This window comes from Paralichthys olivaceus, chromosome 10 (assembly GCF_024713975.1).
Source record: "Paralichthys olivaceus isolate ysfri-2021 chromosome 10, ASM2471397v2, whole genome shotgun sequence".
Classification (NCBI taxonomy): Eukaryota; Metazoa; Chordata; class Actinopteri; order Pleuronectiformes; family Paralichthyidae; genus Paralichthys; species Paralichthys olivaceus.
Window position 1 is genome coordinate 12,889,357 of NC_091102.1, and position 27,056 is coordinate 12,916,412.

The window sequence follows — 27,056 nt, forward strand, 5'->3', positions numbered from 1 at the left end:
TTTTTCACATCTCTCTGGCTTTAACATTCAGATATGCTCTTTGATATTTCTCTCCCATGTCCATGAAAGATCAGATCTTCATCCCAGGGGGAACCAGATCTCCAAAGGATGTTGTGGGAGGGAAGAAACACTGGTTAAAATGGGGTGGAGGGGTCATGGTGGTATTGATGTTACAGTTTCTTATCTGGATGCAGCCTGCTGAAAAACACAGTTTGATGCTTAACGTTATCTCACTATCATCTTACTGCGAACGAGCCCAGACTGATAATGGAGGGAAACATGTTTCAGACACTCTGCCTCCACTGAGCCTTTTCTAACATGCAAGACAATAAAACCCTATATTATCATAAATACACATCAGATAGGAATCATATGCATCAACAAAGTGATGCTGTTGCCTCATGTTTTTGTAATACAGCTTCTCTTTTCAAAACAGCACTGACAAAGAGTTTCAGTGCAGTAATGAACGGTAATAAAGGTTTATACAAGTAGCAGTTCAGCTGCCAAAAAGCATCACCGAGAGTTTGTTTATCCTTTAGTATTAATCATCGCATTAAATGTTGGATGAGCTGTTTTGCAACCCCGCTGGTCCTCATCATTATCATCAAATGCCAGTGCACAGTACAGTATCTGCAGAGATACAGGTAACACCGTGAGTTTTTTCTGCTGAATTATTTAAGGCAAGAAGTGCTGATATCAATGGGTGGGAGCTGCCATACAGAAGCGACTTGCAAAGAGCTGAGAGGTTGCAGAGAGTTCACCAGGAATCTGCTTGCCTCAGTTCTCTTCACACCTTCATCTCTTTGACTGTACAAGCACGAACACACAGCTCTGATCCAAATTAACTGTAAAAAAAACAACAACAAGCAAAAAAAGGAGTTTATCGCCTATTTCAGGATTCATGTGGGTCACACGTCTCTAGCAGTTTAAATATTGAACTGTTCACATGTTGAGATCACGTCTGTTTCATGCTGAAGAATCAACAATCCAAAGCTGCAGCTGATATTTCAGATTTTAGCTTGAGGGAATCACGACAGAACTAAACCTTTAATTAAACTATTTTTTCTGGTTTCAAAGCTTTTGATTATGCAAATGTTTCAGCCAAAGCAAATAATTGAGGCACTTTGCAAAGCATGAATGGGTGAAATTCATACTAACCAGTAATTTCAGGAGTCGTCTTTCTCCTCGGTGGTGCTCATTGTCATAAGAACCATAGTGCACGTTGCTTTCATCTGCAGAAAACTGACCCAAAAAAGGGATTTTGTGCAGACAGCAGAGAATGCTGAACATCTGAAACAGAGTGACTAGCACACAGTTTAATATGCTTTTCAAGCAGGGTCATCTGAAGTCATATAGAACACGATACATTCGCTCCCTGAAACTTTTGCTAAACCCCTGAAAATGAAAAGGAGCATTTTTTTAAGGAGTTGCTCTTTTTTTGTGTTGAGGTAAGATAAAATGAAATGACAAGTGTAAAAAGGAGCTAGAAGCATTGATGGTGGATGATAATGGTGGGAGATACGGCAGGAGATGGCAGCCTAATGCTCACGGTCAGATTCTGCTTCTTGTTCAGGGTCAGAGGCGGCTGCTGAGGCCTGATGCTGCATGCAATCATCGGGTAAATCAACACAGAGAAACAGGTGTATACAGAATGAACAATTTTGAGGTTCCAGCAAAAGGACATTTAGAATTGAGATTTGTGCTGTGAGATGACAGGGCAAAAATACTGAGCTGACCCCATGCATATATTCCAGGACTTTCACTTCAAATCCTCCTGCATCAGGACCAGAGAACTGACATCAAACTATTTGATTTCTTTTCCCAAGGTCTCCCACAAGTAGTTAATTGTTCTAAATGATTTAAATGACTTAAAGACCAGTGAAAGCCATAATCAATAAATAATCTATATAATGAAGAAATAATCCAATAAAATCATTATTACTATTCCAAAAAGGAACAGCAACAACTTAACAAATATCAGTGATTTACTCAGGTAATACATCTGATGCACAGTCGACACAGTCACAGGAGCGTTCACGTGCTGCAGCAAACACTGGAAGAGGCAGAGTGCAAGCCCCCCCCCCCCCAATCCAGGCCTCTTATTGGTCAAGAAGCTCTGTTCAGATCATTTATTTATCTGAAATCTTTCATTATGCTTAAATAGACTTTTACATGAGTGGAACCAATTGAAAAGCTGACAGGCATCATGAATCTCACTGACATGTTTTTGCAGCTTGTGCTCACCCCCTGGTGGCTGATTCGTGTACTGCTGCTAAAGACTTGGCTTCACAAAGTATTTATTACTATCTTGACACAACAGTTGGCAAATTTAGTTTGAAAGTGTGAAACCAGGCGACTATGCATGTTCACTTTCTTTCAACAGCTACTTTAATGTAGTTAGAGCTACAAGCAGCTGTTTCAGTGTCTTATTTCCACGTGCCGTATTGTATGACAGCTGCAAGGATGAAGTCTTTCACCGGCAGGCAGCACGATGATCGAGTCTCCATCCATTTAAGATGACGGCCAACTGTTATAGCTTCTTGAAACCATCTCACACTATTTGCTGTTCCACTTCCACCAGCTGTATAATATTATATAACACTACATCATGACTCTTGGTCTTATCCTGACTCTTCTGTACATTTTTGTGCTAATGTGTTTTTCTACTTGGAGCCACTATTCTGTATGAAGGATTAGAAAATGATCAACTGAGACTAATTCAATCTGAATCATTTGATAAAGAAAACCTTCAAATGCAGTAATGTGGTATGTTTACATGTATCGACAGTAGTGATATATTATAAATAACAAGGAACGGGCAATTCAACTATAGCAGTAATTGTTGCAATTTCATTTTCATCAATATCAATTTTAACAAAAGTACAATATATATCAATAAAGTGAGGAGATATGACACATTGTTGACCTGCCTCAGATTTGTGAAACATTTTGTTGTTGATCATTCTCTGCTCATACAGACGAGTGTAAAACCACATCCTTCACTCAGGAGCAAAGATAAAAGTTTAAACTTAAAATCAATAATGATGTGATTTATCGTGATGATTGTTGATATCGACTAAAATGAAACTATTTTATTTTGATATTATTTTGGGCCATATTTCCCAGCACTATAAATAATACAGATACAGAGACATTTTCAAGGATGAAACAATAAAGTCCTGGATCTATTTACATTGTTGTCCCTTGTTGGTTTTCATCAGACTTTTACCCAATTAAAAAATGTATCAAATACTTTTAATCACTCTCATGAAGTGTGAGAGCTCCTTCAGTATTTAGTATTTAACTGTATATAACCAAGCATACTGGTGATGGTATCTGTTATCAGCATTAATCTCCAAACATTTATCAGTGTCGTAGACGTATTCATCTTTATTGTTCCTTTAATCCTGTGAGTTTGTTCCTCTCCACATGAGGAAGCTTCTCCACCTGTGAATGTTTATCTGGCTGCAGCAAACATTTAAAAAAAAGAGTTGCTCAGGGAAAACACTCACAGATTGCCTGCCTCGCTCTTAATCGCTCCGTTGCCCACTCAGCGTCTCTTCAGAAATGCACCCCCACCCCTTATACACAAACACGCACGCACGCACGCACACGCACACACACACACACACACACACACACACAGCAGTGCCCTTTGAGCAGGTCAATATGTGTACAGCTGCATTTCTTTAACTGAGCCCCCAATGGGAGCCATGCACTAATGCATTCCTGCTAATAGTTATACAGTGTCTAGAAACTGTGTGTGTGTGTGTGTGTATGTGGTCTGATTAATACACACCTATAAAGATCTAATCCCACACTTCCCCCAGGCTGAACTTGACTTCCTTGTTTTATTCCCACAGTAAATAAGTGGGAGCATGTTTTTTCTTATTGGCTCAGGTATATACCATTATATTTTGAAGGGCTTACAGGCAGTAATCCTGTCTGTTTTCACAGCTTCTTTATGCACTTGAGGATGATAGGATTAGATTTCAGTGGAGTTCAGGTATTTTGAAGTGTGAACAGTTGCAGCACAAAATGAATTTGCATGATAGAAGAACCAGATAAAGAACACGTGGTTGATATGAGGGTCAGGTCTCCTCATTTCCTCTACTACCCTTGTATTGAAGCTGGCAGCTTCCTCTCTCCTGATCTCCAGTGAACACATCTCCAGTTTTTAGCCTTAATTGTGCAAATTGCTGAACATAAATGTGTATTTTTCCTTACCAGGATAAACAACATGAACATACACCAGTAGGTGGTGGTTACACAAAACGGAATGGATGATTGAAGTTTTAAAAAAGCTGCACTACAACACTAATTGCATCCCAGTGTGAAAACATAATTGATTTATTATAATGGTGAGAGTCCTTGATCGGCTGTAAGGAAAAGCTAACAGCGCAGTTAAACACACTTCACAGTGTGTTAGTGCCTCTCACAATGTTTTCATCAAATCATGTCTGTATATACTTGCTTTATAAATACTAAAGTGAAATGAAGCATAAAGTTCTAGTCATCAAAACGCCCTTGCCAAAGCCGCTGCAGACGTCTCTGCCCTTGATTCATTAAAATATGAATAAAATCCCAGAGGCATGAAAAGACAGACAGGTCATCTGTAATAATCTACAGTGTCTGAAAGGACGGACGTCCTTCAGGAGACAATGAAAAATTGATTGCCTGCGAGAACTAAGGGGGCCAATATAAATACACATACTATATAAAATCTTTGTTATATTCAGTCTGTTAGAAAGAAAGAAAAGGAATTATATTGAATTTGGGTTATTAATTAATTGATATAAATCTGGTGTTGAATGATTTTCTTCCCTCACCCTAACCTAACTTAATCCTAAACCAAAACCTAATCTTAAAGGTTCGGTGTGTAGGATTTAGTGACATCTAGTGGTCAAGTTGCTTGTTGCAGCTGAATACCCCTCTACTCACCCAGCCCTTTCAAACATGAGAGAACCTGTGGTAGATTTCAGTTCATAAAAACTCAGAAGGTGTTTAGTTTGTCCAGTTTGGCTGTAAAAAATATGGCAGCCTCCATAAAGAAGACCCACTTCAGATGTAAATATAAAGTATTTAAATATAAAGGGTCCATTATAGGGTGAAGAAAAAAACAATTTGTACAATTTAGATGAAACACGTGAGTGAAAACATCACTAGGACTATTTTATATTCACTTTCTGCCAATAGATCCCTTTCACCTAAATCTTACAACTGAACATCTTCACATTAATGATTCACATTATAATATTCTACTTGAAGTATCAAAACTGAAAGTGAACAGATCACAATGCAAGTTAATGGCCCCACATGTGTTTCATCATTTTAATTTATAATACAAAAAATGAATATGATCTTTGATTTAAGATCAAGTCAAAGTTAATTAATGTTAATTTGTTTGTCTATTCATGTCTTTTTTGCTATAAATTAATACAGTTATTACAATTAAAATGTATTAATAATAGTTTTCTGCTCAGATTATTGAATAATCTCTTCCGAATAAAAAATGTTCTGGCTTGTTTCAGCAGTGAAATTCCACCCTGTCATCTCTGATGCTGTATGGTGAGCAGACATAAACACAGAGCGGGTGTGTGCAGCTCTCTCCATGTAAGGATGTGGATCTGCACACACAGTCAGTGTGTGGCACTCACAGTTATTCTGTCACTTCAGACAAATAGATAGACTTTGGTATTTACACAAGCTCCACCTCATCTTCCACCAGTTCCGTCCTCTTTCCTAGAGACTGCGCTGTCTTCCCTCAGTCCAGCAGACAATCATCCAAGCTTCAGCTGTTTCTCTACAGTGTGCAGACTCACATACGCGCTGGTGCGTCATTTGGGAATAAAACGGACGGCCCCCTCGCCCAGGAGCTGACCCTCACTCCCAGATCTCTGATACTGAAACTTTGAAAATGAGATGATTATCTGGAGTTAAAAGTTTCTGAAAACTGCTTGAAATTCCTGAGAGTCTCCAGTCGCAACTTGGATTTTACTTTCTAATCAGTGTTTCCAGGGTAAGTGCGCTTTGTTCTAACTGTTACAAGGCTTTAGTGCAGAGGATAATGTGAGAGACAAAAACTGCTAAAGACACATTTTATCGTCTGTTTGTCTCCTCCTTACATCAAAGCTGATTAGTGTGATGTTGAGGAAAAAAAACATTATTGTACGAAGAGTAAAAATATATAGCGTTCTGTGAAGGATAGAACAGACCAGTCTTAACATGGTCTTAACATTACTGTCACATATATGAAATGGTTCAGTCGACATCAAACAATGAGTTCATTTTTATTATATATTTATAATAACTTATTATAACTGTTATTTGGCAACTTACCAAATTATCAGAGACAATTCTCCTTAAGGTCCCAACAAGCCAAAAAGAGCTGGTTAATCTGTCTTTTGCTTTAATGCACTACATAATTGGAATTGCAGCTGCGGGACCCTAAACTTGGAATCATTACCTTCTCTTGGCATGTTTAAAAATCGTTTTTAATCAGTTTTCATTAAACAATGTAATTGTTTTTAACATTTGCTTCTTATTTTCCATAATTAATTTTTGCCATTGATTCCTGTGCCTATTCTGGGCTTTAGACTGATTAGTATAGTATATATATATATATATATAGTTCAGTTATTTGTGTGTTTTTGTGTGTATGTTATCGGTCTATTTATGTTTACATTTGAATCGTTTTATTTGAATGCTGCCCAGGACTCCATGATTGATGAGATATTGTATATATTGTAGATATTATATTTTGGACGTAAACTGTAAAGAAACTAGTAACTTTCTGAATAAATAAATGCAGTCGAGTAAAAAATAAGTCCCTGAAGTGCAGGAGAGGAAAAGTAAAAATTTTTTAGATTTTTACATTTCCTTGTGTCTATATTGTATGGTTTACTTATTTAATACTATATATTGTGGGACTTAACAAAGTATCTTGTGGTATCGTTTCCTAAAATATATATTATATAAATACATATTGTATCTTAATGTAAAATATTGTATTTTAACATATGTTAAGGTATCGTATCATATCTTCACTATCGGATTAATGTCACATATCGTATCTTAAATGTATCGTATCTTAACAAATCCTTACATATCATATCTTAACGTATCGTATCATTATTATCTTATCCTAACTTATTATACATGATACTGAACCTCACCTAACTTGACTTGAATTAACCTTATCTTATTAAAAAAACAGAACTTCAGTAAATGTGTTCTCATTGTCCAACAGCTTAGCTCATCTTGGATTTGCTTTCCTGATCATTGCCTGTCTTCATTATGTTCTGATGTTCTTGACATGAGATCATTTGGGAACCCTCTGTTGTGGACTGAGTTTTCACTAACCTGTCAATTTAAGCGGAGTTTTTAATTTGTTCTTTGTTAAAGTTGGGTGAAGGGAATGTTCTATATTTTGGGTACTCCTCATTTGTGACTTATCATTTCATATCCATATCACCTAGACCGTCTGTTGTCTCCTTTGTGCTTTAGGGCTCTTGACATAAAATAGCTTGGGGAACCCCCTGCCCTTGATTTTCAGATCGTGCTCTTTTTCCACAGCTTTGTTGTTCACTGACATTGTTTAAAACAGCGATAAACATTCCTCAACACTGTGGAGACGCCTTCTGTGAACGCTCAATTGTTTGACAGCTATTTCCTGCATTTAAAGCGAGCCTCAGAGTTAAAAGTGAAGCCTTCAACAACTGTCCACTTCTCTCTGCCTTATGTTTTTTAGGGGTTGCAGCAAAAATGGGGATGATTTCAGGGTTAATCTTTCTATGCATGCTCCAAGCTGCGGTCCCTCAAGTTCTGAACCCTCGTGGGCCCAGGCCAATTCCTGGGAGAAGTGACAGTCCAGGGCCTACTCCACCTCCTTTCCCACCCAACCCAAGACCTAAAGGTTGTGAGAGTGAGTTCCCTCAATTGTTTTTTTCAACTGGAATCAAGTGAAATGATGGTGTGATTTTTCAGATTCAGACAACTTTGTTAATGTTAGGAGGACAATCCGTTTCCACAGCCTGGTTGAAACTGTATGAATGCAACTTGTGAATACAGAACACAAACTAGATGCAGATTTCAGACATCAATGTCAGCCATTGACAAGTGCAACAGATCAGCAGGTTACAAGAACTGAGGGGGAAAATACCTGTGCTCTCTCAGGAGCCAGGTGATAACAAAAGGCATGAAAAACAACATAATATAGAAATGCTTGTATTTCAGTGACTGGAGATTCAATTTCTTTTCCGTAAGTGTACTGAATAGCGCCACCATGAGGGTATTTCAGCGGATTCCTTCAAAGAACATGGTCAGACTGATTGGTAATTACTTTTACTCTCTGGAACATTCACTTCTTCCAGATAAAACAAGTCTTTATGCCAGACTGATGATCGTGTAGCACTAGATGGTGATAGACGTTTTCTGATCATTTACTAAATTAAAAGTAAAATCAACACACTGAAAAAAAAAATACCCCATTGAAAGTAAAAGTACAGTATTCAAAAGATTACGTAAGTACAAAGTGTTAGCAACAGTTAAAAGAAGTCATTATGCAGAATGGTCCCTGGACGAGCTACATTGTCATATTACTGGGTTATATTTTTACTATTGTATTAACTTGAGCAGTACTTTAACAGCTGATCGAGGTGAAGTAAATTTTTTCTTTATGCATAGTTTTTATATGAAGAATATTAATCTGCAAAGTAAAAAGTAAAACATCTCCCTATGTGACTTTGTGGAGTTTAATTTAACTGACTCACTTAAAGTAAAAGTACCTCAAAGTCACATTTGAATCAGTGGTGAAAAAGGTTTCTAGCTCGAACATATATGTTACAAGTATGTCTTGGATTGAAATGCAAAACGTATACAAGTATAATCAGGAAACTGAATGAATTACAACATCCCCTGAGAATTTTAGATTATCATCATTATAATAAATGTAATGTTGAGATGGAGATGCATAGTTGCTAGTTAAAAAATTCAGCCTTATTCTATTTATTTTATATATTTATCTTAAAAGTCCTTCATATGTTTGGTTTGGAAAGAATCTTACTTTTATTATTGTATCAAAAACAAATATTATAACATTCACCTGCAGCATAATGGAGTGAAAGTATAAAGTGGCATGAAAAGAGTATACTGAAGTATTTCAAATGTGTACTCGTTTCTCAGTAAATTTACAATTTGTGTCAAAGGCATCAGAACATGGAGTTGAGGTACTTACCGTCAAGTGGCTCTTCTCTCCTGCAGCAGGACTGATCGACTGTCCCATCAAGCTGTTCTTCACCATCGACACCTCAGAGACCATCGCCCTGCAGGAGGCGCCGCCTGGGATCCTGGTGGAAAACATTAAAGAGTTCACCAAGATGTTTGCCCAGAGGCTCGCCGATGAGGAGTACAAGGGCCAGATCCAGATCAGCTGGTCCATCGGAGGCCTGCATTTCTCCCAGACACAGGTCGTCTTCAGCCAGTTCACCACCAGGGAGAACTTCATCAGGAACCTCGGCAGCATCACGTACCTGGGGAAGGGCACCTTCATCGACTGCGCCCTGAAAAACATGACCCACCAGCTGACGCACCACTACGCAGGGACGAGGGCCGTGCTCTTCTCCGTGGTCATCACCGATGGCGACGTGACAGGGAATCCATGCGGGGGGATCAAGGCGATGGCCGAGAAGGCCCGAGAGAGAGGGATCGAGATTTTCTCGGTGGCAGCATCCAGGACCTTTGACGATGCGGGGATGAGAGAGATCTCCAGCTCTCCCTCTGAACTTTACCGTGATGACTACATCGCTGTGGACACTGTTGACGGGCGACCGAAGATAAAGACTGAATCCATCGATCGTATCATAAAAGTCATGGTGATGATTTTCATTTCGTGTCCTGAATGCTTTTAGTTTGATTCAGATTTCACGACAGTATCACTTTCAGGTACTTTTCACTTACTGCTCTTTCTTCTTTGTAGAAACATCAAGCGTATTTACAGGTAAGAAAGACGAGCATTTCAAAATTGGTTTTGGATGCAACAATTCTTTCACGCCTCCCATGTTTTCATGCATTACCACATTTTATATTATTATTTTCCTCGTTGATCTTGTAGTGTTATGAACATAAATGCATGGAGACTCCTGGGATCCCTGGACGAGGAGGGCCTCCAGGTCCAAAAGTGAGTGATTCAATAAAAATAAATTAAATGGTATATGTATTGATAATAAATATTGCTTTGTCTAAATGATAATATTTCTTCTAATTTAAAGGGTCTAAAAGGAGACAGAGGTTATGTTGGGCCAAAAGGGAGAAAAGGTCGACAAGTAGGGAAGACATTTTGTTCAAGTTCATAAACAATGAATCTTTAAAACATTTAAAATTTAAAAACTCAGGATTTTAATGCTGAATATATATTTTCCATATTTCAGGGTGATCCTGGCATCGAGGGTCCAATCGGACAACCTGGTCCAAAGGTTTTCTCAGGCTGATGATTTTTTTTGCACTACGTAGTTTTCTATAGTGTTGATTTTGTTTTTGTAATAGTGACATATGCATCTGTGCTTCTGTTCAGGGAGAGATTGGGTTGAAAGGTGATAAGGTGAGAGGTCAATCTATACATTCCTGTTGTTCTGCTCATCTTTCAAACCGAAAGACATTTTATTTGGATTAATTGATCTGTTTTACCTCGTCAGGGTGAAATCGGAGCAGGTGGAGCAAAGGTAAATGATTTAAGATGTTATGCTTCCATATACATTTTCTCTCTACTACACTGAGGTAATTTTGTGTCCTCACTGATGTCCAAACACTCAGGGCGTGGCTGGAGTACCTGGCAGGAATGGAACCGACGGCCAAAAGGTGAGTTTTCAAACGACAATGTGAGATGTCTAGAACAACCATGACGTAGTTTATTGTTACTGATGTGATCGTCTCTGGAAAATCTTCAGGGTAAGATCGGTCGAATTGGAGCTCCTGGTTGCAAAGGGGATCCAGGCGAAAAGGTGAGTCTCCTACAATATTTCACATTTCAATTCTCTCAAAGTGCTAATATTCACCATCATGATGAAGACCCAAAATCATTAATAGGTCTAATCCTGCTCTAAGCCTCTTATTTAATCGTGTTTTTTAAAATTAAAATAAATGAAGTTGCTGGATGATTTTACAACCCATCATCAGCCACAGAGCTTCAATGCTTAGTGTTGTTATAAATAAGTGTTTTCTTGTCTCTTACAGGGACCAGATGGCTACGCTGGAGAAGTTGGTGACACGGGGACTTCTGGTGACAATGGAGAAAGGGTCTGTATTAATTAAAGATAGAATCTTTTCTTTCCCTGGAAGCAATCGAAAATAAAACATTCAGCAAAGCTTCGATCGGCCACGTTAGGGCTCTGGAGGTGGCACACAGCAGATGGTGTTTTTGTGGGTTTGTCAGTCCAATGCTTTGGTTCAGAGTGAAATATTAACAGTAACTCAATAGGTTAAAAAAACGAAAGGGAAAATTTAAATCTGTCAGTTTTAACTTTATAATGTAATGTAGCTTAAGTCATTCAAACTTTATTTGTATAGCACCTTTCATACAGGTTATTGCCACTCATAGTGCTTAAGAAAATTCTGATGAAGTTAAAACTAGACAAAACAAATAAAAAATTCAGAAAATAAAATATAAGATAAGATTTTTAAAACCAAAATAACAATAAATGATATGATACAAATATAATAACAGTCAAAAAAGGGGGTTAAAGCCTATATTGTTATTGTATATTGTTTATTCTCTCTCTATTTTGAATATCTTGTAAATACATATATTATATAGACACTGTTCCACAATGGAACCATATTCATGTAAGGTCAAGTTTGTAATTCAGGGTTTTTCAGGCTTTCAAACAATTCTTGGCCTACAACCACGTTCACTGATAAGTGGCTGACTGCCCACACAACAGTGTTTTTGATATAACCCTTAACCTGCTGGCTTTTTATATTCAGTTTATAAAGAGATTCTTGAGTCATCACATTCAATAGATCCTTTATATTTTTATATACATTTTTTCATCAAGGCTTTTAGAGACATAGACTTTCAGACATGTTAAATGTTAATGGTTTAAAGTCTTTGTCATGTCATTTTAATTTGTTGTCCACAGGGAGACCTGGGCCTGCCTGGGAAGTCGGGCCCTCCTGGTGCTGATGGTGAACAAGGACCAAAGGTAACTTTCAAATTATAACTTGCAGAAGACATTTTCCAAAAATAAAGGTTGTAGTTAATTTAAAAACGGAATCACTGGTCTGAGTCTTTGCTCTGCAGGGTGAAGGAGGAAATCCTGGACAACCAGGACCACCAGGAGAAAAAGGAACTCCGGTACAGAAGAGGGTTTTTTTCTTCGTTAGAATAATATAATCATACTGTTGTTGCTACAAGTTGTTGCTACAAAGCTCTGAAATAAAAACTCATCTCCCACAGGGGCGTGAGGGCTTACCTGGCCCTAAAGGCGAAGAGGTATCTGAAGCACTTCTTATTTTATGAAGAAAATAATAGTAAATTGAGCATTTGTCATAGTTTGTTATAAATTACTTTAAAATAAATGTTAACAGGGAAGAAGAGGAAACTCTGGAGCAAAGGGAGTATCAGGAACTGATGGGCTTAAAGGAGAGAAGGTAAGTTTAGAGCTCTTGTATACGTATTTTACTATATGTCATCGGTGCATAATTGTTACATTTTGGATTACATTTGTTGTATTGTGAGGAATTTTAAAACCCAGAGGGGAATTAGCAAGAAATATAACGCAGAAGAATTTCATCTCAACTATGACTTCACTCACTGTTTTTTTTTTTTTTAAACAAGCGTGTAGAGAACATGAAATAAACTCTGACAAATCACAGTGGATTCTGTTGATTTAACCAGAGGTTTCAACAGAATGAGACAAGTCCCACAAGTTTCAAATATCTCGACAGACTGCAAGCCTTCCAGAGGAATATCAGTAACACTCGCAGGCTCAGAAAAATTTGCTTCTGTGCTGCTATAGGATATTTACTAACCACATTCTGAGGATTGTCCGATATGCCTCTCAGTTCCTGTTTGTGTTTTGTATACATTAGCTGATGATTAATGTTGTGGTGCAAATCCTGACACGCTCATTTATTTTCGAGGGAGAACGAGGTCCGCAGGGAGGCAGAGGTCGGCCGGGGGAAGACGGACTGAAGGGCGCAAAGGTGAGGGAATCATGCTGTGGGTGGATTTTGGTGGACGGATGACTCAGCAGCTTCCTAAAAACGCAGCAAGACTTCTTACGCCTCCAGTACCAAAGTTATGTCTTCTTGTACTGGGTATCCAGCCAATATAGCCTGAGCTCAGTCTGTTATCATTAAAACACATGTTCCAGGGAAATAATTATTGTGCCAAATTCACAGTAATTCTGTGTGGGCTGGGGAATGGTGATGTCCAGTAATAATGTTTTTTCTGTTACTGTCTCTCTTCCAGGGAGACCAAGGACTACCAGGGCCGAGGGGTCATTCCGGAGATTCAGGGCCCCCTGGAACAAATGTGTGTTGTTTAATCATCTACTTCTAATTGTTGCTCTTGTTCTGAGTGTATTCTTAACCAAATCTGCGTGAGAAACAAACAGACAATACAGATCATCCTATGTGCAGGGCACCAGGGGAAATCCAGGAGATCCTGGACCAAGTGGGGACTCAGGACCCTCTGGACCAAAGGTGGGTAAAGAGTTCAACATCCGTCATCGTCAAATTCTCCATAAGAAATTTGGTCAATAAATACTTTTTTTTCTCTGAAGGGAGACATGGGAAGACAAGGATTCAGCTATCCTGGACCTAGAGGAACCACTGTATGGTTTTCTGTTTACCTCTTGATATTCCTTCATGTGGCTTTTAAGTCTTTATTTGAGTCTAAACTCTTCTCCAGGGAGACAGAGGTGATCCAGGCAACATAGGACCCAGGGGAGGAAGAGGAGAATGTGGTGCCAAAGGAGATCCTGGAGACAAAGGACTACACGGAGAGCCTGTAAGACTGAAAAAACATACTTATGTACAAGTAAATTAACAAACTTATGTAGTGAGAAAAAAGAATTCTTGTATGCAGAATTAAATTGTGAAGTTACCGGACATTACCAGCTGCAGTTTCTGATTTGAACACAAAAGACAGTCCCAAGAGAAGAGATCATGTGACATCAGCAGTTCTGGTGGAGTGTGATGCATCTTGATGTCATTGTGTAACTCATAAGCAACATTAATGTAGCATTGAGTTAAACAGAGGCCAGTATCCATTTAAAAAAACAACTTCAATCTAATATGTAGTTGTATGCTGAAAAAAACAGTTAGTTCTAGTGAAAAATGTTTCTTCTCCAGGGAGAACCCGGTCAGACTGGTGAGCCAGGAGAACGAGGACCCCGAGGAGATAATGGAACTGATGTAAGCAACAGTAGATTTGCTCAACTAATTACTTCACCATGCATGCATATTTTGGGATTCAATTGCATTGCTCTCTTTGTGTGTGTGCAGGGGGACCCAGGACCACTGGGTGACCCTGGACTTACTGTGAGTAAACATTATGGCTTTGTTAATGCTACATTATCTAAACTTTCCTAGTTGTATGGCGCCTAACTTGCATACTTGTCACTGCAGGACTGTGATGTCATGACTTACATCAGAGAGACGTGCGGTTGTTGTGGTAAGCAAACACCACCACCACTTTGCACACATGCATTGTGAGTGCTAAGTTAATGAATCAAATGCAGCTTTATTGTCGGTATCTTTCAATGTTGTAAATCCTTTCTGTTGTGTTTTGTCTCAGACTGTGAGAAGCACTGTGGAGCTCTGGACATTGTATTTGTTATCGATAGCTCAGAGAGTGTCGGGCTGACAAACTTCACCATGGAAAAGAACTTTGTTATCAGCACCATCAACAGACTGGGCTCCATGGCCAGCGACCCTGTGTCACCGACCGGTACGGCTGAGCAAATGCAAAGCAATGATGTCACCTGTGAATCCGCAGACAGAGTTTCAAATGACACAAAGTAGAGTCTGCCATAAAAGATGAACGATTTCCAAAGATCGAATCACTTAATCCACCACTGAATTAACAGTTAAATCCAACAATATTAGGAAAGGTGCCTCTGTTGGCCCAGTACTCTTCATTGACACAGACTCTACAGTAACGACAAAGTACAGAATGTAACAGTTATTTTCAGCCATCATGTTAAAAATTCTTTAAGTTTACTGGAAAATCTTATAATGTGAATTTACAATGTAAAATAGTACAGGGCACACCTCCGCCAAGGCCTAACAACTTCCTTAAATTCAATCAAGCCACACCAAAGTCCCATCTTTCGATCAAGTTTTGTGGAGATTGGATCAGTTGTTTTTGCATAATCCTGCTGACAAACCAATGAACCAAACAACCACTAACCACAAACAGGGGCAAACACATGATCTCCTTGGTGGAGGTAATAACTACACTGTAAACTCACATTCAGACTGACTGGAACACAAAGCCAAGACAACAGAAATGTTCTCTGGAAAAACCTCTCATCCAAAACCTGCATGGTAAACATAACGACTCACAACAGAAGTTGCATAGGTTAAAGTATTTTCATTTAATTTGTTAACAATTGTAAAAATGTAAGGATAGCTAGCCTTTTTCTTTTAAATCCAAAATCATTAACTTGTCTGCCTCCTCCAGGTACAAGAGTGGGAGTTGTACAGTTCAGTCACAAAGGGACCTTTGAGGCCATTCATCTCAATGACCCAAACATAAACTCTATGTCTGCCTTCAAAACTGCGGTGAAGAATCTAAAGTGGATTGCTGGGGGAACCTTCACACCGTCGGCTCTCAAGTTTGCCTATGATACCCTCATCAAGGACAGCAAGAGGGCCCGAGCCAAAGTATCCGTGGTGGTGATCACAGATGGTCGCTTTGACCCGCAGGACGATGAGGATCTGCTGCCGTACCTTTGTGATGACGCCAGTGTGGTGGTAAATGCCATTGGAGTTGGTGACATGTTTAAAAAGGAGCAGGATGATGAGATCCTTGGGTCGATTGCATGCGGAAAGAAGGAACGGGTAATGGAGATGAATCAGTACGTTGACTTGGTGGCTGAAGATTTTCTAGAAACAATGGAAAATGTACTCTGTCCAGGTAAGCCTGATCCACTAAACTCAGCAGGATGATGAAACTGGTCCTTCTGATTCATTTGGCTAACCCATGTCCATGTGATTTCCATTCCAGAGCCAGTCATTGTGTGCCCTGATCTCCCCTGCAAAAGTAGTAAGTGTTGGTCATAGTTTAATTCTATGTTCAGTGTCTTCATGGAGTGTAGCTTTTTCTTCTTCTTTTCTTTATAGAACCTGAAGTAGCGAAGTGTGTCGGACGACCAGTAGATTTGGTGTTTCTACTCGATGGCTCAGAGCGACTTGGGGTGGAGAACTTCAGGCATGTCCGTGAATTTGTGCAGAAAGTGTCCGAAAGACTAGGACTCGCTGAGAGCAAGACTGATCGTAGGCGAGCCCGCTTGGCACTAATGGAGTTTGGCAGGGAGAATGAGAACCATTTGGCCTTCCGTCTCACGCACAACCCAGCCGTCATCGCTGACGGCATCGCACGTTTGCCTTATCTGGATTCTTCCTCATCCGTGGGGCCTGCCATCATCCACGCCATCGACAAGGTCTTGGGTAAAGGAAATGCTCGCCACACACGGCGAAATGCAGAGGTTTCATTTGTTTTCATTACGGACGGCGTCACTGAAACCACCAACCTGGAGGAGGCGGTTAGTGCGATGCGTGGGGCACAAGTCGTCTCCACAGTGATAGCTTCTGGAAGTGACGTTGACCAAGAAGTCCTAATGAAGCTGGCTATGGGTGACCGGGATGCCATCTTTGAAGGAAAGGACTTCTCTGACGTATCCCAATCTGGGTTATTTGACCGTTTTATGCAGTGGGTATGTTAAAGAACGACCATGCTCATGTGGACATGAATATCATGCTGGTGCTACGGCTGTTAATCTAGCATTTTTCAAGAGGAGATACGTTTACTATGATTCTACTATGCACTGTACAATTTCCAAATGATATCACTGCAACTGTATTTATCCTCGGTATTTTGTTATACAAATACACAGTACGAGTTGAGCATTTTTCAAAGGTTAACTTTACTGATCAAAGATATTAAACTAAGTAAAAAATTAGGGAGGCTGAGTACAGGGTCATTCAAGAAGTGATTTCTTCTGTAACGTCATCAGTTTTCCTAATGCACATAAATCTTGACATTTAAACCACTCACTGTGTTCATTATTATTGCGTATTACAAAGGAATTACAAGACATTCATTAACTTGACAGAGACTGACATCTCAGACTAAACATATCTAAACCCTCAACATAGTTTTTGTAAATTGTAAAGACAAGATAAGCCTTTTATTACAGTACTAGTGTAAACTTTACCTCTGTCCAATCCTGTTCTTTGCAGCATTGCATGCAGATACTCAAAATCACCAGTTGGAAAGTATCACCAAGTGGGAGGCAGAACAATGGATGGCTTCACTGGTTTGATTTGGTCACGATAAAAGATTGCATTCTTCTCATTTCTCCCTACATGTCCGCAATGGGAGAGGCTGCAGTCTCACGTCTTACATCATGTCCAGCTGCACAGGAAGAGGGGAGAGACCAGAGAGTTTAGTTCAGAGGTCTCAATAGGACAGGAAACATGAGATACACACTGCGGCAGATCCTGCAAATATACTCCTGTCCCCAAATAGCTTTAACATGAGTTTGGGGCACATCAGTTAAATATTTAAAACCTGAAAAGGGTTCTCACAGAAAATAGCCACACTGATACTCACCAAGTCATCAACATCTCCTGTATCTTCAACTGGTGGTGCAGCCGTCTCCCCTTTCTTTTCCTCTGCAACCAGAAACTAAGAACAAAGTACGAATCAGTCAGCAAGAATAATGTCTCAAGATCATCTTACTTGAAAATGGTTCAATCGCTCGCTCATCAACAGCTCACAGAGGTTAAAATGGGAGTTTTATCTTGAGTCACCTGATTCGCCTCGCTTTTGGACACAGTGCTTCCCTCAACCTCGTCCTTGCTGATTAGAGTTAAGGAATCTGTTAAACAGGAATAATTAACTGCTTTGGGACACTTGTGTTTCAAGGCATTTTAAGGAACAGTCAGCAACCGTTTTCGCGTTATTCACTTATTTTGCAAGAGTGTCAAGAAACTTCACAAACATTCCATCGCACCTCAAGGAAGGAATGATTTGTGAGAGAATGAGAGGAATCCTGCAGTCGCGTGTAAAGAGGCTTATCATACCTTGAGCAAGCAGGTCCCAGAAGACCTCAAGCCCTCTGTTTGGGATGCTCCCTTTCAAGGACTGGAGGTAACTGTTGTAGAGATCAGCATTTCCCAGCTGAATTACGAAATAGATGAAACACTCAAAATCCATTTATGATTCTCCTAAAAAGCTCACATCTACATGCAGGCAGATAACAACACTCGTATAAGAACCGGCTTCAGTTCAAACTGTGAGAAATAAAACAGACATGTCGTAATCTTCTCATGTTGACTCTCTTTGCTGTCTTCTATCTAAAGTTATTTCAAACAGACAGTAAAACAGAAACCCCCACATCACCATGAATTTCCCAAATGGAAGATAGTGAATGTTTATTTACCTTAACAGACTGCTCTCGAAAAGCCTGGATACAGGTGATGCTTTTCATGTAGTATTGTGTGTTCTTGTTGCCAAGCAACTGGTCTATCCTGTGTTTGAGTTGCTGACAGACTGGAAAGGAAACAGGGGTCAGCACAAGCAAACAAAGAGAAACACCCACAACTAGGGATGAATGTGAGTCATGATGGTTTATAACACAAGTAGGGAAAAAAAACAGCCCAGTTCATGAGAAAATAAAAGTGATGGAGCTCACCCTCTCCGAATGGAAGACTCTTCTTCTTGATCAGTGTGCAGAAGTCTCGAGCTGGATCGACACTTCCCACCTGGTGAAATATTTAATATAATTCAAGGTCGAGTTGAAATAGAACCTTCAAGTGTGCCTGTTGAAACAAGTGGTGAAACACTTAATTTGAAAAAGCGGATTTTTAAGGGAAGGGTTATCTTTCCCTAAATCTTACTGAAGTAACAGAGCCTTCAGCAATGTCCACCAGATTATACTCCTCCTCCTCTTCTTCTTCTCCTTTCGCTTTCTTGGCATCCAGCTTGTCTGTGCTGTAAATCACATGGAGGTCAGTTAGAACACAGGACCTATTTTCAGAAACTAATATTTTTATAATGATAAAAACCTCAACCCCACATGCAATCAGTGTTAAAATCAGAGTGACAAACAGCCTTTTCCATTTTGAGACCACACTGAAAAAACTTACTCTTTGCCAAAAATCTGAGCACTCGTCTTTAGCTTCTTTTTCTTCTCCACTTCTGTGAGGGGAAACTTCTTCTTCATCTCTTCCAGTGGAGCTTGGCAGCGTTTGCTGATGACCTCAGGGCGTTCGAGAACAGCCTTCAACCACGGCTCCATAGGAGGAAGGGGGGTGCCAGGGCTTACTCCTCTGTGATGCAGGCACTGAAAGAAGATTTAATCAAGGAAGTGAGACAGGAGATAACTGGTTGCATATAAACAGCTGCTAGCTGGTGAAGCTTTAGTCAGGCGGTTATAGGCCATTTTTCATCCCTGAGACTTTTAACAGCAGTGTTGTCTGTGTGAAAAACAAACTGTGTTGCTGTACCTGAAAGTGCCTCTGGAACGCAGGGTTGGGAATGTGGTGGACCTTGAACATGTCCTTTTTCTCTCCATTCTCATCCTCCTCTACCAACATCATGGAGTCAATGAGAGAGTCCATAGCCGACAGCTGAGTGTCTGTAGTAAATCACATGTCAGTCAACAGTCCAGTCCAGTCTGGTCCTATCACTACAACTCTCACTGCAGTCTTCAGATGTATGTACCTCTTAACACAGATACACAGTGTGAGTAATGCATACCATCAAAATATGTTAATGTTATGTTGATATATTATAAAAATAGGACATTTGAAATGGAAATGTTCTTTTCACTCCACAACGTTTATATGACAGCTGACTCCAAGTAATTTTTCAGTTCTAGATTTTATATACAGTATACAACATGTATATCATCAGTAAATATAATGTGTAGTGAATAGGAAAGAGGCCTCTGACTTTTAAATAAATGTTTTGGCATATCTAGTTATTTTACTTTTAATACCTAAAAGTTAACGTTTTCCTGTCAAGACTTGTGTACTTTTACATAAGTCCAACTTTAAATACAGGATGTTTCCTAACAATGGCCTTTTTTTTTTACTGTGTTGCTGTACTGGTACTTAGAAAAATTTGGGTTTGCAGTTCTGAATCTGTGTCAGATGAAGCCGAGCAAAGTAACAGCAGCTGCGTGTCAACATGATGATGTGTGCCATCTACAGGCAACCAAAGTAGTGTTATGATACTGCAGCAGCTTTCACGTCCTCTGCCTGTGGGAGGAAACATGAATGTGCTTACACAAGTTGGTCTGAACAGCTGTTGTGTGAGAAAAGAATTTACATCGGCTGTGAGGATGAACCATTGGAAACCTCGAACTCCTCCATCATATGTAGCACTGACCGTGAACTTGAAGCAAGAGGTACAACTTTGAATAAACATGACGTGAACAAACGGTACCTGACGGTGTGAACTTTTTGTTGTTTTCAAGAGAGGGGAATGTAAAATGTCTGAGGTCTTCTGCGAAGGGCATCTGGAAGTACAGCAGACACTACGGGGGGCGAGAGATGGAATGTTAGCTCTGTGCTATTTAACACAGACTCATTGAATTAACTTGAAAGGGGTTTAGGAGTCTGGTATCTCACCTGATGGTCTTGCTTAATACAAGGGAATGCTGCCCCTATTTGAGGGTTGCAGCGTCTATCATAGGCGTAACGCACAATGGCCACCATTTTAAGCTCATCCAGCGCCTGGATGACGGCCGACAGCGCCACTCCTGCGTGCTGTTCAGAAAGTGTAGAAATAGACACAATCACGACATCATCAACATTATACTCACAAGCAGTACATCCAGTTCTGTGTTCTCACCTCATCATCTCTGCCAGCAAAAATCTTGATGACCTGACTTCCCATGAACTGATGATGATGTATCTGCGGTATGCAGATGGTAAAAACAACCCAATGTCAATAAACATAATCTGCTCAAGTTTAGACCACATTTGTTACTTGAATACTTTTTAAGATGTCACTTTCAATCACGCTGATGTAAAAAGTACAATACCATGTTCTGTTTGGTGAAGCCTAGAACAGCAAAGCATTTCCCATCATGCTTGTACTTCATCTGGTCTTGATCCACTTTGGAGAAGGGAACAATGTCACTTCCATAACAAAAACCTGTGAACAGAAAATAAGTGAATTAAAATAATGAATTCATTCACTCATTGTGTGATGTCACTGTGGTGAAGCAACAACATGAGCATGCTGTAAAGCCCCCTGCAACTGCCAGACACTGACCTCTTATTAACAGAAAACAATACATCAAAAATAAATTCCATAAATCAAAACTAAATCTGCAACGCTTCTGTCATGCACATTGACGATTGCCGGTGGCAGCTCTCTGTCTCTATGTTTGTCTCTCTGTGGCAGAGGTGTCTGCTGAGTGACCTCCACAGAGCACACGGATGTCAAACAACTTTCTCACCTTGAATGGTGTCATCCTTTGGCACCTCAGTCTCGTTGTCATCATCCAGACAGTAGACCGTCTCTCGCTTCACGTCCTCTGTCTGGTTGGTCTGAGCATCAACTGTAAACCATATCTTCTTCAGCTTCTCGTCTGTCACCTGATGGGCATGATAAGAGGTATTAGAGGATGAGGAAAACCTTGGCTTCACTGACAAGGTTATGTAACTAATATTGATGAGCTATTGTCTGTGTTTTTATGATGAACTGTAAGGTGAATTTGTCCAGCACTGTATTTTGTTGTGAGGGTGTCACAAACTGATTTTCTTTTTAAACAAAACGGCTAGAATTGCACTGAGTAGAGCACATATCTATACCAAAGCCGAACAGTCCCCTTAAATTCAATTAAACCTTATAACCAAGGTCACAATACATTTCTCAGAGGCTGAAAAAGCCTTCACTCTTTATGAAACCACATTTAAATCCAATAGATCTTTAATGTTATTTGGATCCACACCAAATTGCCCATTTGATGCCAGTCCCCAGATGTCCTTTTTTCCATCAAGATCCATTAAAATATTCTCTGGGAAATCTGTGTCAAATGTTAAGAAGTCAATAAAGATAGGCAGATCCCAGGATCTCAAGTTCTTTCTTGGCTCATGTCTCATCCTTCCACCAAGTTTCGTGAAAATAAGTTCAGTAGTGTTTAATCCTGCTGACATACAAACGGACAGGGGCGAAAACATAACCTCCTTGACGGAGGTAAGAAAGCATAATCCAATTTCCTGTGTATATGCAGTTTATTATTCAGCACTTCCTCAGTAGCCAATGAGAACTGATCTTTCAGTCCAGCTATGTAATAAAGCTCTGGTATATACTGTATTAATCCAGTACACTTCACTTAAACTTACTGCTTTGTATCCGACTATACGGATCGACAGGGAGCTGCCGATTGTCAGCTGACAGGGCCAGGCCATCGGTCTCCTCTCGATTCGCTTGAACATAGACAGCTGCTCGATTGCATTCCTACAACAATGGAAAACCCGACAGAAACCAGACTCACAAGACTTACAACAAGACTTCATATAAATATATATGTGTGTCTGTGTGTGTGTCTGTGTGTGTGTGCAGTAGATGGGTGATTCAGAGACAGAAATTATCATGCAGTGTTCAATAAGAGTCTTCTGACCTGAATGTATAAATTTCATCCATGCCCTCGTCTTCATCCAGACTCAGCATGATGTGTTTCATTATGTCAAGGCTATTCTTCTGTTCCCCGGACAGACCTTTGCCACTACCTGCGTGACCAGGGCCTGTTCTGTCCCCATCCCCTCGTCCACCCTCCTCCTCGTCGTTTTCCTTCGCAGGGAAAGGCAGACTGCAAAAGCAAATGATCACAGTCAAAGTCAGAAAATAAAATAAATGGCATACAGTTTCATAAAAGTGACAAAATGTCAGATATCTGTTTAACATCGAAAGCTTTGATAAGAAAACACATTTTATTCAGAGTGACTTCTGATAGGTGTACAGGGAGTTTTAGGCCAATCAAGATAAACGTACAAATGTTTGAAGATATAAAATAAAATATCAAATCAAATTAAATCTCTGCTGTTAGTCATTTTACAACAGAAAAAAAATGTATTAGCAGATTTACCTCAAATAGCCTGATTGTATCACACACAGTAATTATTATTAATTCATATTAATAATAATAACACCTTGTTAAGACAGTAAGTTTGAACCTTACAAGAACTGTAAAGTGACGCCAGCTTTTTTCAGATTTTCTATAATGACATCCAGGTGGTCTGCACTGGCTGGGGAGCTGAGGTCAGTCAGGAAGACGATGTTGAGACGATCACACTTCTTCTTACTGAAAAGAAAATCCAAAACACAACCTCAGTCACACTGATGAACAACCAGTAGTTCATTAAGCACAGAGAAGTAAGTTATGAGACACAGGCGGCTTCTTACGCAGTTTCTGTCTGGAGGAGATCCATGCAGACAACAAGAGCATCAAGCCCTGGTGAACAGTAGTTAAGGATTAATTTTACTGTAGCAACTCTGATGCAAACCTTTTTATGGTTCATTGGCAAAAACAGAGGAATTAGATCAATGTGTTTCGGATAAAACAGGGTGTCGCAAATGTAATCACAACAATATTGTGGGGGGCTCTGTCCAATCAAGTGTTTTTACCTATTAAGTAATCTACTCAGAAATAATCATTAATGTAAGAATTTGGGCCCCTTACATGGACCAGAGTAATGAGTATTGCTGTTAATCATGTTTTTACTGCTATAACAAGTACTAATATCTGCAGTGGAAAGGTATGCAAGCCCTGAAAGTCCTGTAGCACAGCAAGACGACAACAATTTCTTTAAGAGCCTCCATCATAGGACTTGTCATTAAAATCAAAATATCTTGTTCGAACACATTTTATGGCTAACTAAGGACTGATGAATTACGGTTGGACAAAATAAGCAAAGTAAAGTGCCTGAAAATGAGAGAAATATTAACATCGGTGTCACAAAATCAATTAAACAAAAAGCACGTTGAAGTGACTCCTATAAAGTAATCTCAAAGTTGTCATTTGTACCCTAATAGCTATAAATCTGCATTTTAAATGCAACATGAAAATAACCATTAGATGGTGATATTAACTAACAAACTGATGATTAAATGCACCTAATATAACTTACTCCAGTTTTAAACAAATTTAACTGTGCAATAATCATTTTCTATTGGTGCAATTTCATATATGTGCTATCATGTTACACTGTATATAATCTATTTCTATGTTATATTATTTTTTTAATATTTCCTTGTATTGTTTACTTATTTATCTGTTACTAGTTACTGGGTGTCTGTTTTTACAATCCAATTTGCTGCTGTGACACAACACATTTTTCCAAAGTGGGATTAATAAAGAGTTATTTTGATCTTATCTTGAAAAGGATACAATCTGCCTGCTGACTCTCTGGATGGACCTGATTCTCAATTTCCTCCAGTAGTTCAAAATCGGCAACCCTGAGGTGGCGGTGGACGGTGATGTGCTGGTACTGGCCGTCCCGGTGCAGAGGGTTTTCTGTGGAATCTGTGCCAAACAGGACTAAAGCTACTTCATCCTTAGTCTCAGCAAAAACCTGTCAGAAGAAAAAAGATGTGTCAACTTAACTTGTATGAAAAGTGATGGGGTACTTTTGGTTTCATAAATGTTTCATAGATATGTACCTGACGCTGGACAAACTTCTGGACAACTTTTTTTGCCAGTTCAAAGGGAGGCTCTTCACCCGGGGCAGAGTTGGACATGGAGAAGCCCACGTCCATGCACAGCACCAGAGCCGACTGCAGAACAACAATAACACTTTGTTAATACAGGTTTTAACTCAAGGTAACTTTGCCTCAGCACCTCAGAGGTGACACAGACAAGGAAACATTTGAATGTTTATGTTCACAGTCATTAATTCTAGAACAGACTGACAGCAGGCGTGTCCAAAAATGTAATAAACGATAAAAGATTAATTTTGCTCCTGAGTGAAGGTTGTGGTTTTACACTCTTCTTTATGTACAATGAATAAACAAACATTTGAAGAACATTTTGCAAATCTGAGGCAGATCAATAAAGTGTTATACTTCCTCACTGTGCTTGAGGTAAGATGAGATGAGATCAACTAATGATCACACACCAGGGATATTCAGTTAAAGCAACAGATAGTTAGAATGAGGTAGACAAGAGAACACGTGAAGTATAAAATAGAATAAAATAGGCAGTAGAAAGTTAAAAGATAAAAATACCCTCTATACAAACAGAGTCAATATGTAAACAACTTTCACCTCGGACAGAAAATGGTTTGTAGGAATATATACTGTAGTGAAGTGCAGTGGCACGAGATGATAGCAAGAGGATGTACATTGTAACCGAGCATTATGTACGAGATATTGAAATAGACGTATACACATAGCACAACGTATTATTATTATATGGGTGTGTATTTGATGTTGGACATATTGCTATGGTCTGAACACGTCTCAACATGTCCCTCACTCGTTCAATGGAAATACAAACCTGTTATTTCACACATGACCGTCACCTCACTGTGTCTTTGAAGGGACGTTAAACGTGTTGAAGGATTATAACAATTAAAGGGAATTAATTCAAGAAATCTTAGAAATGGTAACTTACTTTCATTCCTGCCATCTCTTCCCTCTTCTGAGAACGGTGTGTCACCGTGTTATGGCTCCGGGGAGAAACTGCGCGCGCCCCATCGAGGTTCTTGTTCAGGTGAGAATCGTTCCGCACTATTCTCAAGCCGTCGATACGGTGGATTTCCCGACGCACACCAGCAAATACCTGCTCATACAACATGTGGATGTTACTGTGGACATGTGGTGCGACGAGCTGCAGGAATACCGTGATGATAAGATGTGCACAGTCTGTGGATGTAGGTCAAACGCCCTCCAGCGTTTCACATGGCACTATGCACAGAGTCATCGACTGACTGACTGTCTGTAGACACACATATTGAGGTCAAACTAAAATACTGCTCAACACATAAATGCCCGAAAAGCCAGATCTAAATAATAATCATTGATCGTAAGTCATTTAATTTTTTATATAATTAAATAATAATCATAGTAAAAAACAATTGTCAATGTGGATAATAAAAAAAATGAAAATAATCAAATAATAATGAAATATATTTGATAAGAGAAATACAGATTTATTCAAAATGTATTATGTTGATTGATAGATGTGCTTTGATTACTCAAACACACTCACCCCCCAAAATGTAAAATGTTTCATTTATTGGATTTTCGTTTTTATCCATTAAAATGTCCTTTTATCTGTAAGTTTTATTTTCCTTCATAAAGGTAGAAGGCACGATAGGTTAATAAACTGCTAGGAATACATTTACCCTCTGGAATTAATGAAACCCTTTAATTATCAGAAAACTCAGGGGATATCATCCTGACCTCACTTTAAACCTAAAATGATTCGACATTAGTTTGACAGGATAACAGGACTGTGCAAGTTGTGAGGTTAGTATAGAAAATTAGTTTTTTGGTGGCTGGATTATTCAAACAGCTTCTGCATTGGCACACCAGTTAATAAAGCATCAGGGAATGTTGTTATTTCTTTTCCAAAGGTTCTCCACTAGTAGTTGTCTGTTTATAATAGTTTCAGTCCCTCCAAGACAGATAAAAGCAATAATCATTAACAGTGAAAACAAAATAATCTAATCAAAGCATTTTTACAATTAAAAAAAGAAACGACTTAACATATACTTACTCAAATAATGCATAATCATCACAAGGGGTTTCACTTACTGCAGCAATGAAAGAAGAGGATGAGAAAAGGCCCCCAATCCAGCCCACTGAC

The 27,056-nt window shown here is 39.3% G+C and overlaps 2 protein-coding genes across 5 annotated transcripts; one reads left to right on the forward strand and one right to left on the reverse strand.

The window, feature by feature from the left end:
* The first annotated feature begins 5,703 nt into the window (after nt 1–5,703).
* Nucleotides 5,704–17,276, forward strand: LOC109631372 (collagen alpha-2(VI) chain-like). 4 transcript variants are annotated; one of them, XM_069532816.1, is made up of 28 exons: nt 5,704–6,019; nt 7,751–7,915; nt 9,262–9,872; nt 9,977–9,997; nt 10,112–10,177; nt 10,269–10,322; nt 10,428–10,472; nt 10,571–10,597; nt 10,692–10,718; nt 10,810–10,854; nt 10,944–10,997; nt 11,230–11,292; nt 12,135–12,197; nt 12,296–12,349; nt 12,452–12,487; nt 12,583–12,645; nt 13,138–13,200; nt 13,469–13,531; nt 13,639–13,701; nt 13,782–13,832; nt 13,910–14,008; nt 14,353–14,415; nt 14,506–14,541; nt 14,629–14,674; nt 14,798–14,950; nt 15,686–16,141; nt 16,232–16,270; nt 16,348–17,276. In XM_069532816.1, exons 2-28 carry the CDS (start codon nt 7,765–7,767, stop codon nt 16,947–16,949), a joined length of 3,114 nt encoding a protein of 1,037 aa, XP_069388917.1. In that variant the 5' UTR covers nt 5,704–6,019; nt 7,751–7,764; the 3' UTR covers nt 16,950–17,276. The 4 variants fall into 4 exon arrangements, with proteins under 4 accessions (XP_069388917.1, XP_069388915.1, XP_069388916.1 ...); XM_069532814.1 differs by having other exon boundaries at nt 5,881–6,019; nt 7,751–7,924; XM_069532815.1 differs by having other exon boundaries at nt 5,881–6,019; nt 7,751–7,924; nt 9,265–9,872.
* Nucleotides 17,132–26,098, reverse strand: xrcc5 (X-ray repair complementing defective repair in Chinese hamster cells 5). Its single transcript, XM_020090087.2, has 21 exons — nt 25,860–26,098; nt 24,908–25,021; nt 24,636–24,819; nt 23,651–23,699; nt 23,427–23,549; nt 22,869–23,057; nt 22,591–22,705; nt 21,702–21,840; nt 21,282–21,394; nt 21,089–21,151; nt 20,866–21,003; nt 20,681–20,771; nt 19,738–19,868; nt 19,378–19,574; nt 19,129–19,222; nt 18,924–18,993; nt 18,672–18,781; nt 18,313–18,409; nt 18,040–18,107; nt 17,840–17,914; nt 17,132–17,641 (listed from the first exon to the last, which is right to left on the reverse strand). Exons 1-21 carry the CDS (start codon nt 26,040–26,042, stop codon nt 17,627–17,629), a joined length of 2,358 nt encoding a protein of 785 aa, XP_019945646.2. The 5' UTR covers nt 26,043–26,098; the 3' UTR covers nt 17,132–17,626.
* Nucleotides 26,099–27,056: the final 958 nt, after the last annotated feature.